Source organism: Parus major, chromosome 10 (assembly GCF_001522545.3).
Source record: "Parus major isolate Abel chromosome 10, Parus_major1.1, whole genome shotgun sequence".
Classification (NCBI taxonomy): Eukaryota; Metazoa; Chordata; class Aves; order Passeriformes; family Paridae; genus Parus; species Parus major.
In genome coordinates this window covers 19,525,066-19,536,148 of record NC_031779.1, presented here as the reverse complement: position 1 = coordinate 19,536,148, position 11,083 = coordinate 19,525,066, and the positions used below count along the sequence as shown (strand labels likewise).

At 52.4% G+C, this 11,083-nt stretch overlaps 2 protein-coding genes across 6 annotated transcripts in view; one reads left to right on the top strand and one right to left on the bottom strand.

Annotated features, from left to right (window-relative positions):
* Window positions 1-5,867, bottom strand: part of SPG11 (SPG11 vesicle trafficking associated, spatacsin) — a 27,220-nt gene extending 21,353 nt beyond the window's left edge. For 3 of the 5 annotated variants that reach the window (XM_033517094.1, XM_015638952.3, XM_015638953.2), the window contains exons 1-8: window positions 5,623-5,865; window positions 4,622-4,806; window positions 3,676-3,903; window positions 2,958-3,144; window positions 2,291-2,428; window positions 1,271-1,749; window positions 900-1,045; window positions 138-270 (exon numbers count right to left, since the gene is read on the bottom strand). In XM_033517094.1, the coding sequence (XP_033372985.1) occupies window positions 138-270; window positions 900-1,045; window positions 1,271-1,749; window positions 2,291-2,428; window positions 2,958-3,144; window positions 3,676-3,903; window positions 4,622-4,806; window positions 5,623-5,825 (1,699 nt within the window). In that variant the 5' untranslated portion in view covers window positions 5,826-5,865. Of the gene's footprint in view, window positions 1-137; window positions 271-899; window positions 1,046-1,270; window positions 1,750-2,290; window positions 2,429-2,957; window positions 3,145-3,675; window positions 3,904-4,621; window positions 4,807-5,622 lie in introns of all 5 variants that reach the window. The other 2 variants (XM_015638950.2, XM_015638954.3) reach the window with 2 other exon arrangements.
* A 483-nt stretch (window positions 5,868-6,350) lies between these two features.
* Window positions 6,351-9,156, top strand: CIAO2A (cytosolic iron-sulfur assembly component 2A). Its single transcript, XM_015638956.1, has 5 exons — window positions 6,351-6,621; window positions 6,911-7,075; window positions 7,584-7,633; window positions 7,986-8,031; window positions 8,717-9,156. Exons 1-5 carry the CDS (start codon window positions 6,366-6,368, stop codon window positions 8,812-8,814), a joined length of 615 nt encoding a protein of 204 aa, XP_015494442.1. The 5' UTR covers window positions 6,351-6,365; the 3' UTR covers window positions 8,815-9,156.
* The last annotated feature ends 1,927 nt before the right edge of the window (window positions 9,157-11,083 follow it).

Sequence of the window (11,083 nt, the reverse complement as noted above, 5' to 3'; positions counted from 1 at the left end):
ATTTCTCACAATGAAATGCACCTCGGTGTATTTCTCACAATGAAATGCACCTTGGTGTATTTGTCAGAAGGAAATGCACCTCAGTGTATTTCTCAGAAGGAAATGCACCTCTGTGCAGCTGCAGCTTCTTCACTTACTTCTCAGGTAGGACTGGGAGGTGCCATCCCCAGGGTGCTCAGGCCCAGGGCAGGGTGCAGACAGACTGAAAAGACTTTCTTTGCTTTTTAAAAACAAGTCCACTGTGTCCAGCTGGCGATTTTCCAAACCTGCCTAGACAAACATGAAACAGAACAATCAAGAAGGGATTCTAAACCCATACACTGAGCACTTCCTGCTGGAATTCTTACTCCATCCTCAGTGAAACTACAAACACAGAAAAGCAGGAGGGATTTAAACTCTGTGTGCAGCACCTGCAGCCTGAAATAACAAGGTGACCTGTACAGGACCTGGCAGGCTCCTTTGACCCCTGCCCTGCATCCTCACACACAAAATGTTATTGCAGCAATATACAGTGAATGCTATGAGAATCAGGACTCTGAATAAGCTCACAGCAATTTTACATGAACAGTACAATAAAACCAGAAATCCAGTTCCAAGGATTTCTTTTCATATTTAACAGTTTGCAAGAGGACAAAAACAGCTGCAGAAATTGGCAAAATTGCTTTTGGGTCCAACTAAGAGGGAATTGTGAACACTGCTGCATTTTCTTTTATTTTATTAACATGCATTCACTTTGCTGCTCTGTTTCTTCCTTTGGGTTACTCATCTGCTTGGGGTTTTCCTGCTTATTTAACAACTAACCCACTTCCTTTTGCCCCTGTGTTCAAGGCACAATTTTAACTGTGTCTAAACCCACCCTGCTTGAAATGCAGAGTTTATTCTTGGGCAGCTTTCCTTACCTGGAGGGCATGGATGGGAATGGAGCACCTGTCCCAGCCATTGAGGTGACACACGGCATCCACGGCTGCGGCGCTGCCGAACATCATCAGCCTGCTCAGGAACTCCTCCCGACTCAAACCAAACAGGACCAGGCACAGACCACGCTCTGAACGACAGAACCAAGCCACAGCTAAGGACAGAGCAGCCTCTCCTTGGGCAGCACCATTTCTACCCACTGCTGCTTCCAAAAGAGCGAGGCAAAGCTGCAGCGGCCGTGTTTGGATCCCACCCGAGCAGGAATGCAATGGAAGTTACCCAACAGCAGCCAGGCAAGCAGGTAAAACACTGAGAGCCTGAAGCAGCTGTGTCAGGACAGTTTATGGCCCCTCACCTGTCAGCAGCAGGCACAGTGGCAGCTCTGCACTGCCCTCCACGTAGACACTGCTCCTGCCGAAGTGGGAACACGTCACGTCCCGGGACTCAAAATCCCAGAGCGCCAGAGACAGCCCCGTGTCCTGTGCCAGCACCACAAACACAGCTTTAGCTGCAGTCACCAGTTTACACTCCAGTTTGACCATTTCCTGGGGTGCTGCCACGGGGATCTGTGCCCACTGCTGTCCTGCATCCCCACGGGCCGTGCCCTGGCTTTGGAGCGCCCGGGAAGCCGCCCACGTAACAGCCCGGGGAACAAAGGCCACCATCCTCTCTGGATCATCACAAATTGCAGGATCGTGATCTTCAAGGTGAGTAAAAAACTGATACCAAGGCAAATTCAAGTTGTTCACTTGACTGGAGTGAAAATCTGGAGAAGCTGGTGTTCTTCTTCTCCTTACTCTGTCCCACAGTGAGGACAACTGTGCCTTCCAGGACCTGCCGAGGGCACAAAGTCACCTGTAACACCAAGACCTCCAAGAACAAGGCAGGCAAAGCTTTCTCAGTTAAATAAAATGCACTTTGAGCTTATAAAATCCATCCAGCATCCTGCATTTTAACCTTACTATGGCCTCTTTATCTGCACTTAAATACTCCCTCCAGCCAAATTATCATAGATACATCAGCTGACAACATCCATGTTTAGCATTTCTAGGAAAAAGTTCCCTTTTCCACACAGAAAATGTCCCATCAATCAAAAACCAGAATTAATTCCAGAACTGAATCTTTCTTATGCACACATCAAGTTGTAACTGGCATGCCTCATTAGTATCAGTAAGACTCAAAGGAAACCCCAAAGCAGCAGTCCCTGAAGCTGCTCAATGCTGTACATAAAGCTGTCTTGGGCCACCCTGAATTCCAAAGATTTACAGCAGAATGGGCTGATTTCACCTGTCACAACTACAGCTGAAAGAAGAAATCAGCAGTTTATTATCAGTGACCAGCCCAGGCAGTGTCAGGAGGTTCTTCCCCTCCGTACCTGTCCGTGCGGAACGGCTGCGACAGCAGCTCCATGCTGTGCTCAGAACTGGCCAGCTCATCCTCATCCAGCCCCTCTGGAGCCTGCACTGCAAGATTTTCTGGATCTCTCTTACAGAGCAAATGTTCAGGGAACTGTCTGTAAAGAAATAAGTACGAAATTTCACCTTGCTCAGATGATTTAAGGTGTTTTTTTCATGTTTAAGTCCTCCAGGAGCTCTGGGTGCAGTTTTTTCTCAGGATAATGGGTGGGCCATCAAAACCTGCTGCTCCTTCCTCTGAGGCTGACACCACCTCTTAATTACCACCTGGCCCTAATTTATCAAGCTAAATCAACACAGTAGAGTTTGATAATTCTGTAGCCCACAGTATTTCTAAAAGGTGCTACCACCCACCCCTGGCACTGAGAGCACCTCATCTTCCTGGAAAAAAACACAAAGGGCAAGATAAAGTTTATCTAGTTGTTAACAGCTAGATTAAAATAAAGAGATGTGGTACAGTTTCCTTTGTGAAAGTGACAGAGAATAAATCAGAGCAAACAGTGAAAGGACAATTTTCAAACAAAGAGGAAGTTTCTGCTCTAGCACAGGATGAAAAGCTGCCAGCACCACGATGAGTCCAGGCCTGTGAGGGTCAGTTGAGCACAAAGCCCTGCCCTGGGAGCTGACCTGAAGTAGGAGTTGAGCTGCACAGCCAGGGCACGGTGGCAGGTGCTGGTCACCACGGCCGTGCTGAGGTCAGGGGACACTGCCAGGCCAGCCAGGGGAGCCCCAGGGGCTGGGCCCTGCCCCTGCCCAGCCCCCAGGGCCACACTGACCTTCCCTAGGGTGGCACCATCAGAGCAGCCAAATATGTCTGCAAACAGCATCAAGGAAAAGCCCTGGAGTGCCCAGCAGAGGAGTTACACACCAGGGGAAGGTGGTGAATTCCGGCTCCAAGAGGAGGCACACACAACCTGACTTTACTGTCCTGTAATGTGCCAGAGAAGATGCCCAGGAACAGGCTCAGTCCAGGCGGAAGTGCCAGGTCTGGGCCCCTGCTCATCCCAACACACAGACCTGCCTCCCAGGCTCTGATCCCTGCAATCACATTCGTTAATCTGAATTAAGCAATCAGGTGGCAGTAGAAGTCAGGCTGTTATACCCAGAGCCACAAATCAAACCTGAATGAAACCCATGAATCCAGAGGGAAGCAGATCTCCAGTGGGGTGCTGGGAAACCCAACACAACTGTGGCACCTCACTACAACAACCAGGACGTGGCCACACAACCCTCCTCACAGGCATCACTTAAACGTCTTTAAAAAAATTCTGCTCAGCCCTGACAGCAAAGAAAAGCAACTTTGTTCTTCCAGATGATTCTCCCTGATCTCTCCTGCAAAGGATACAAATCCAGCCAGCACTGTCCAACAGGAACAGGATCCCCCTGCAGAACTGGGAGTCTGTGACTCTCGCCACAGCTTCTGGAGGCAGAGCCAGGGGGAAGCAGTCACAGGTCTCAGGGGGTGAGTCCTCCCCAGGAAACGTCAGGTGCACAAGGATAAACTGGTTGAGCAGAAGTTTGCACTTGTTACTTCCAAAGGACAGAATCTTCATAGAGAAAATTGAAGGCAGACCTGTAAATTTAAAGATATTTAAATTTTGTATTACAGCCAGGTGAGGCTTTTGATTGGTAAAGGGATCCCAAGAAAATGACAGCTCAAATTCATTGTCCCAGTTACCATCCTAACAGATTGTGAGTTGGGGGGGTTGGTTTTAATTCTCATTTTCTGTGCCAGGGACATTAATTCTAGAACCATTTCCCAAAACTCTTTATGTGGCTTTTTCAGTGGACAATACTATGAAGAACATAAAAAATAGGATTTCAGTAAGCACTGAGAGGAAAAGCTACAAACTTTGGAAATAAAATGTTTTAGGAAGGGAGACTGTTTAAGAACAGCAAAGGCTCCTTCTAACTGCACACTATGTTTGCTAATCATAAAATACAAGGTTAAATGTTTAATTAGTCTTTGCAGGGTTGTTGATGAGCCCTGGCTCTCTTTTCTTCCCATCAGTCCCAATATTAAAGCTAAAATTTGAGAGAGCAGGGTTGCATATATTTTATTAAAATTTATTTTTAAAACTTTGTATCACTCAAACATGACCCTGCAAAAGTTTAATTATGAAATGTCCTCATTATTTTTCAATTCCACGAATCCTGCTGATCACACTGGATCAGTGTGGAGGTACCTGAAATTCCTCAGTGCTCAATCCCATTCCCTGATCCATCCCAGCAGGAGCAGCAGAACCAGCCCTGCAATATTCCACATGTGCAACACACTCAAATGTACTCACTGATGTTTTTAGCTTCAAGGAGCTTTTTAAGTGTCTCTTCCTTACAACTGTGCAGGGAATTTGGGTTGTGTTTTCCATCTTCTACATTGAATTCATACACAAACAGGTCATGGTTTTGACCAAGAGCCAGGAGTTTTGTCTTGTTTGAGTGCGACCCATCATCATCTGCGCTGTCCCACAGGAAGCTGAAGATAAAACATTCAGGAAGGTTATTGCCTTTATTCCCTCTCCCCATCTCCCAGCTGAACAGTTCTGGATGTGTGCTGGTGATGGGGAACACTTCACTTCAGCTGGGAAACTTCACTGCTGCCACCCTGTCCCTCCCGGCACTGGAACTGCTTCATCCCTGGCAGGACAGAGCCTGAGCAATCCCAACTCCTCCTCCTCCTCTCTAGGATAAAGGGCTCTCCACCCTGGTGTGTTCTGCACTTTAGTCACCCAGGACACGAGGGATGTTTTGTTTCAGGATTTCCAGCAGGGAAAACACCAGCTGTGCCGCCAAAGGAGAGCAGAACACACTGTCCATCCCCAGATTTCTCCCTGTTTTTGAGCCGAGGAGTTCTCCAGGTGTGTCGCAGCTGTTCCGTGGTGATGGGGAGGGGACAGAGAGGGACCAGCTCGGCCTGGGGCAGAGCAAAGCGGAGATGAGAGCCGTGTCCCAGCCCCAGGCCAGGCTGCGGGGGCTCGGAGCGGCCCGGCCCAGCCGCAGGTGTCCGTGCCACGGGATGGGCCTCAGGGTCCCTCCGAGCCCAAGCGGGCTGGGATTGTGTGTCTGAGCAGCGCCGGTGCTGCGGGCACCGCAAGGCTTCTGGCTGCCGGAGCAGATCTCGGAGGCACCGAGTGCCGAGTGGCACCGCGGCCGGCCCGGGTGCCACAGCAGCCTGCCACAGCAACCCCCCGTGCTGCCTCGGGCACACCCAGCACGGCCGCAGCCCCGGGGAGCGCTCCCCGTTCCGAGGCCGCAGCCCCGGCTCCCCCGGCCCTGCCCGAGCCGCACTTACTCAGCCCAGGCTCCCGGCAGGGCGCTGCCCCCGGCCCGCCCGGGCCCGCCCGGCCACAGCGACTCCAGGTAGATCCCGCCGGGGAGCAGGAGGGTGCCCAGGGCGTCCCGGGCTCTGCTCAGCCGCACCCGCGCCCATCCCCGCGGCTCCTCCGAGCGGGGCACCAGGAGCACACGCAGCTCCGCCCGGGCCCCCGCCGCCATCCTCCTCCTCCTCCTCCTTCCCCTCAGAGCCGCCCGGCACGGCCGCCCCTCGTTCCGGTCAGCTGGACGGAGCCGAGCCGCGACTACAACCCCCGGCACGCACCGCGGCGCCGCAATGCACGCTGGGAGCCGTAGTCCCCGCCGCACCGGGCTTTAAGCAGAATTCTCTTTAAGTAGAATTATCTCTGTCATTTCTGTGTCCCCACTCTGGGGAGGGGGCTGTCCTGGGAGGGGGTCCCTCTGTGTTCCCATCCTGTGTCCCGGGATCGCTCTGTGTTCCCATCCTGTGTCCCGGGGTCCCTCTGTGTCCCTATTCTGTGTCCCCACTCTGTGTCCCGGGATCGCTCTTCGTGTCTCTCCGTGCCCCGAGCGGGTCTCTCCATGTCCCAGGGGGTTCCTCCGTCTGCCAGGGATCTCTCTCCCTGTCCCGGGTCCCTCTCCCCGTGTCCCGGGTCCCTCTCTCCGTGTCCCGGGTCCCTCTCCCCCTGTCCCCACCCCGCACGCGGCTCCCCGCGCGGAGAACGAGGCCACACCCCGAACATGGGCGTGGTCTCCCAGCATCTCCCCGCCCATTGGTTCTCCTTGGCCACGCCCCTCTCTGCCATTGGCCAGCGCTCTGCCCCGCCCCACGCGGAAGTGCCGCGGCCCGCGGGCCGATGGCGGAGCGCGGCCATGGCGCTGGTGCTGGCGCTGCTGTCGCAGGCGCTCGGCCGGGTGTGGCGGAGCTCCGGCAGTAGCGCCCGCCATGCTCCCCCGAGCCGCGCCATGGAGCACGACAGGGCCATGGAGGTCTACGGTGACTGCCGGAGGGCGCGAGGGCCGCGGGGGGAGCCCCGGGGGTGGTCCCGGTTTGCCCTTGGGGGCCTGAGGGGAGGAAGCGCGGCGGGTCCTCAGGGGCCCGGAGCCGTGAGGGGGCCCCGAGGGGCCGGGCAGGGGGAAAGGGCCGCGTTTGGCTCGTGGGGATCCTTTGTTGTGGCTTCCAGAGTGGAACGCCAGCAGCGCTGGGAGGGGGGAGGCTCACGAAAATACCTTTTTATGGAATGCGGGGAGATTCCTTATTGCTGCTGGCTTGTCTCGTGCCTCAGACATAATCCGGACTATCCGGGACCCGGAGAAACCCAACACTTTGGAAGAACTGGAAGTGGTGACGGAAAACTGCGTGGAAGTGCAGGAGATAGGGGAGGATGAGTATCTGGTCATCATCAGGTTTACACCGACAGTACCTCACTGCTCCTTGGCCACTCTCATCGGTGAGGGTCCTCTAGATAAACCAGGAACGAGGAGCACACGGCTAACTGCAGCTTGTCTCACAGTCAGCCTTGCCTGGCTGTGCTGGCTGGACCAGGAATTGCATCTTGAGAACCCAACCACCAGTGCAACCACACCAAAACCCAAACCAAACCAAGAGAAAAAACCCCAAATCCAGAGAAATGGGGACACCCATCTGTTTGTGTCCTGTTAGGGAATCCCTTCAGAGAGAACCTCTCAAAACTCTGCTGGGAAGTGGTACAGAATTCCTTCTCTGTATTCTCCAAATTACTTCATTAATGTTATTAATTTACAGTTTGACAGCTCTTAAATTTAAAACAGCCACAAAATGACAACTTTCTGCTTGTTCCCTTTCCCTCTGTGGCTTGTGCTGCTCAGAATACAAAAGGACATTGTTAGTTACACTGGTTGTTAGACATGGAGTCTCTGAAAATGCACCCCAGACCTTCAATTTTACAGGAAAATCTCTTTTGTGTTCTGTTTTAACAGGCCTCTGTTTAAGAATAAAACTTCAGAGATGTTTGCCTTTTAGACACAAGGTAAAGTTCCTGCTTTGAAGCCTATTTTAAATTCCATGAATGGAATAGGCTTTTTATTTTAAATTCCTCCCTAAATTAAGCACAGTGATCCACAGACCTTTAGAGACTTGACCAAAACAATTTAAAGAATACCTTCATTACCTGAGGGTTTCTGCAGCTGAGTTTTGGGTGGTGGTTTTGTGTTCATAGCTGCTGGCTCCACGCTCCCAGCTGAGCTCTAAGGGGAGCTCTGGCCAGCAGGGGTGGCAGCAGGGGTGGCAGGCCCTGGCTGTGCAGGGGGTGGTGGTTCCCTTCCAGGAAGGAATGTTTTCCACTGCTGTGCTGCTCCTAACGCTGCTGATCTCTCCCCTAGCTGGAAATCTACATTTCTGAGGGCACACATTCCACGGAGGAGGACAGTGAGTAGAGCCTGTGCATGCTGCTGCTGCTTCAGCCTCTTTGTGCTCTGTCCTCTCCTCCCCTGCCCTCCCAGAGATTAATCCCCTGTGAAAGCTTGAGAACCAGGTGGCATCAAGGTGTCCCCCAGGCTGTGGTGGCTCTGTGACCAGCTGCTCGTTGCAGGTTTGCTTTTAGAACAAAAGCCCCTCAGTTCTGGCAGGTGGTGTGTTTGTAACAAAAGGATCATTGACATGTGGAGCTGCCTCACCAGTTCATCTCACTGTCCTGAAAGCCTGACACCAAAAGCTGATGTTTCTCAGTCAGTTTCTGCAGTGAGGCTTGCAGGATGTGGATGTTCTGAGCCAGGCACTGCCCCCAGCAGCCCTGCAGTCCCAGCAGTGCCTCCAGCCTCTGCCAAAAATGGGATATTTTGGTTAAAGAGCCACAAACTGAACCTGGAGAACCTGGGCTGCTAACTGCTCCTCAGTTTCAGTCTTGATTTTGGGACACACCACAGGAACACCCTACATCCTTCCCTGTCCTACAACAGTGACAGAAATGACCATTTCCCACGGTTGTGTTGTGTCTGAGCTTGCCTTTGCCTCATTCCCCGTTTCCCAGTGACCCTCCTCGTCGTGTCCTTTTCTCCTGGGCACCCTGGGGTGTCCCTGGAGCTCCTGACCCCCCGTGCTGGCTGTTTTGCAGTCAATAAACAGATCAATGACAAGGAGAGGGTGGCGGCGGCGATGGAGAACCCCAACCTGCGGGAGATCGTGGAGCAGTGCGTGACTGAGCCCGACTAGGGAGCCTGGCCCTGGGGACAGCCCTGCTGCAAGCTGAGCAAAATAATAATAATCAAGGCCTTGAGCTTAATACTTGAGTTTTTATCTTCCATGTGTTTTTTTAAAGAGAAATCGTTTATAAGATAGATTTAAATTATGAGGAATCAGTCTCTAAAGAAAGGCCAGTGTATAGTGCTGGAAGTTTGTAATTTTTGGTGTCCAGAGGAATATTTTGTGATTCAAAGCAACACATCCACATTGCCTTCTGAGAGACGTTGTGATATAAATTCAGTTTTGCAAGTTAAATTTCTACATTGTTTCAATCACTGCACTGTAAAAATAAAACAGATTCTTGTATTGAAATGCTGCTTTCTGGCTCCTGAATTTGTTTTGTTTTTTTCTGAAGGATTAAGTTTAGATTTCTGTCAGAGAAATTAATTTCATTCAGCTTCTTCAGTGTCAATAAACATTAAAGCTGAAATTAGTTCAGAAAAATAATTTGGAGCTGAGGGAGTGGACTAGAACAAGGAAAATTCTTCAATTCCTGCTAAATCCTTGTGCTCTTTTCCCTGTTCATGTTACACATTTCTGATTCTGGAAGCTCTGCTTTATAACCACCCTGAAGGTGAAGTTTCCCTATGGATGAGAACTCGATCCTGCTTTTCCTTCTGACTTTCCTGCAGGGTGGGAGGTGAGAGCATCCCACAGCTCCTGCTCCTGCTGGCTCCCTCTGTCCTGTTCCTGTCACTGCTCCTTCACTGATCCTACCTGGAGCATCCCTCACACCTCCAGCTGTCCCACCTTTCTTTTTCACTGGAGACACTCCCAGGTTTCCTTTCCACAGCTCTGGGTCTGAGCCTGGATTTACCTTTCCCTGGAAGCAGGCAGTGCCCTCCCAGGTGTTCAGGATCTGCTGCAGTGGCTCCTGCTCCTCCCTGCAGTGCTGCTTCCATGGTGAGGGACCCTTGCAGGGCAGTGCAAACATCTGCTGGGATTTCAGGGATTTGTGGCTCTTTTAATAATCCCCATAAAGCTTTCCTGAGGGCATGGAAGGATGGAATGGACTCAGCATTACAAACAGGGGAATGAATATTCCCCTTGGTAAACCACTGAACTGCTCCATGGCACAGCAAGGCCCTTCCCCTCAAGTGCCAAATTAGCTGAAAAAAATTAATTAGAGGGGAGGAAGGAGGAGGAGAACAATCCCCTTTTTTCCCCCGGTTTTGAAAAAAACACTTTTCAACTTCAGTTACTCAGCTTCAAATAAATTTCAGTTAAATTTCCAACTCCTTTGTACCCCCATGGACAAATGTGCCAGCCCAGGGGACACGTCCTGTGTCCCACCCCAGTGTGGGAAGGGGTCCAGGCAGGGAACTCCTGCAGGGATGAACCAAATGCTCCAGGGAGCCTGAGCTGTCGTTATCTGTTGGCTTCTTTCCTGGAATTTGGGGTTTTTTCGCTCTTCAGCAGCAGGGTTGATGTTTTGTTTTCAGAACGCAGCTATCTGTGCCAGCAAGGAGGTTCTGTGCATCCTGGGGCCACAGATAGCGTGAAGGGCTAACCTGAGGGCTCTCTGTGCCCCTGCCCTGCTCAGATCACCAGCACAGCTGCATCCCCAGCTCTGAGCACAGCTGGCAGCACGGGGAACGGGATGCTCTGGTGACAGCAGGGTGGCTCTCCTTGCTCCTGCACTGCCCTGAGGGCTTTGTGCTGGGCACAGAGGTTAAAAGTTCTTCTCTGGAGCAACAATTTGGGAAAAGGGGAATTGGGAAAATGGGCCAGATCCCAAAGCCAGGCCTCTGAAACCAGGAATATTCCCAATTCCTCGGGCAGTGGCTCATGGCTGGGGCACTGGGAGGTGACTCCCCAGGAGCTGCTGCACTTCCCAAGGTCCCCATTTTATCTGGCCTTGGGCTCTGTGTCCATCCACAGCCCGGGCTGGGCAGAGGCTTTGGTGCCATCGGCCTGTGGGGACACTGGGGGTGCCAGGGGAGCAGCTGAGGAGCAGCAGGGACAGGGACAGGGGGTGCCACGGGCAGCACTTGAGGTGCTGGGGGTGCACGGGGTGCTCCTCCAAACCCGGGAGGACACCCGCGGGCCACCGCCCTCGTCTGGGCCAAAAAGTCCTAAAATTGTTCCTTCGGATTATGAATCCTTTGCGTTTACAGCAGGGAGGGACAACTGCAGAGGGCACCAGCAAGCCACAGCACTGCCGTGCCGGGAGGAGCCTCCCCGGCCGAGCTCCGGGAGCATCCCGGGAACATCCCGAGAGCATCCCGGGAACATCCCG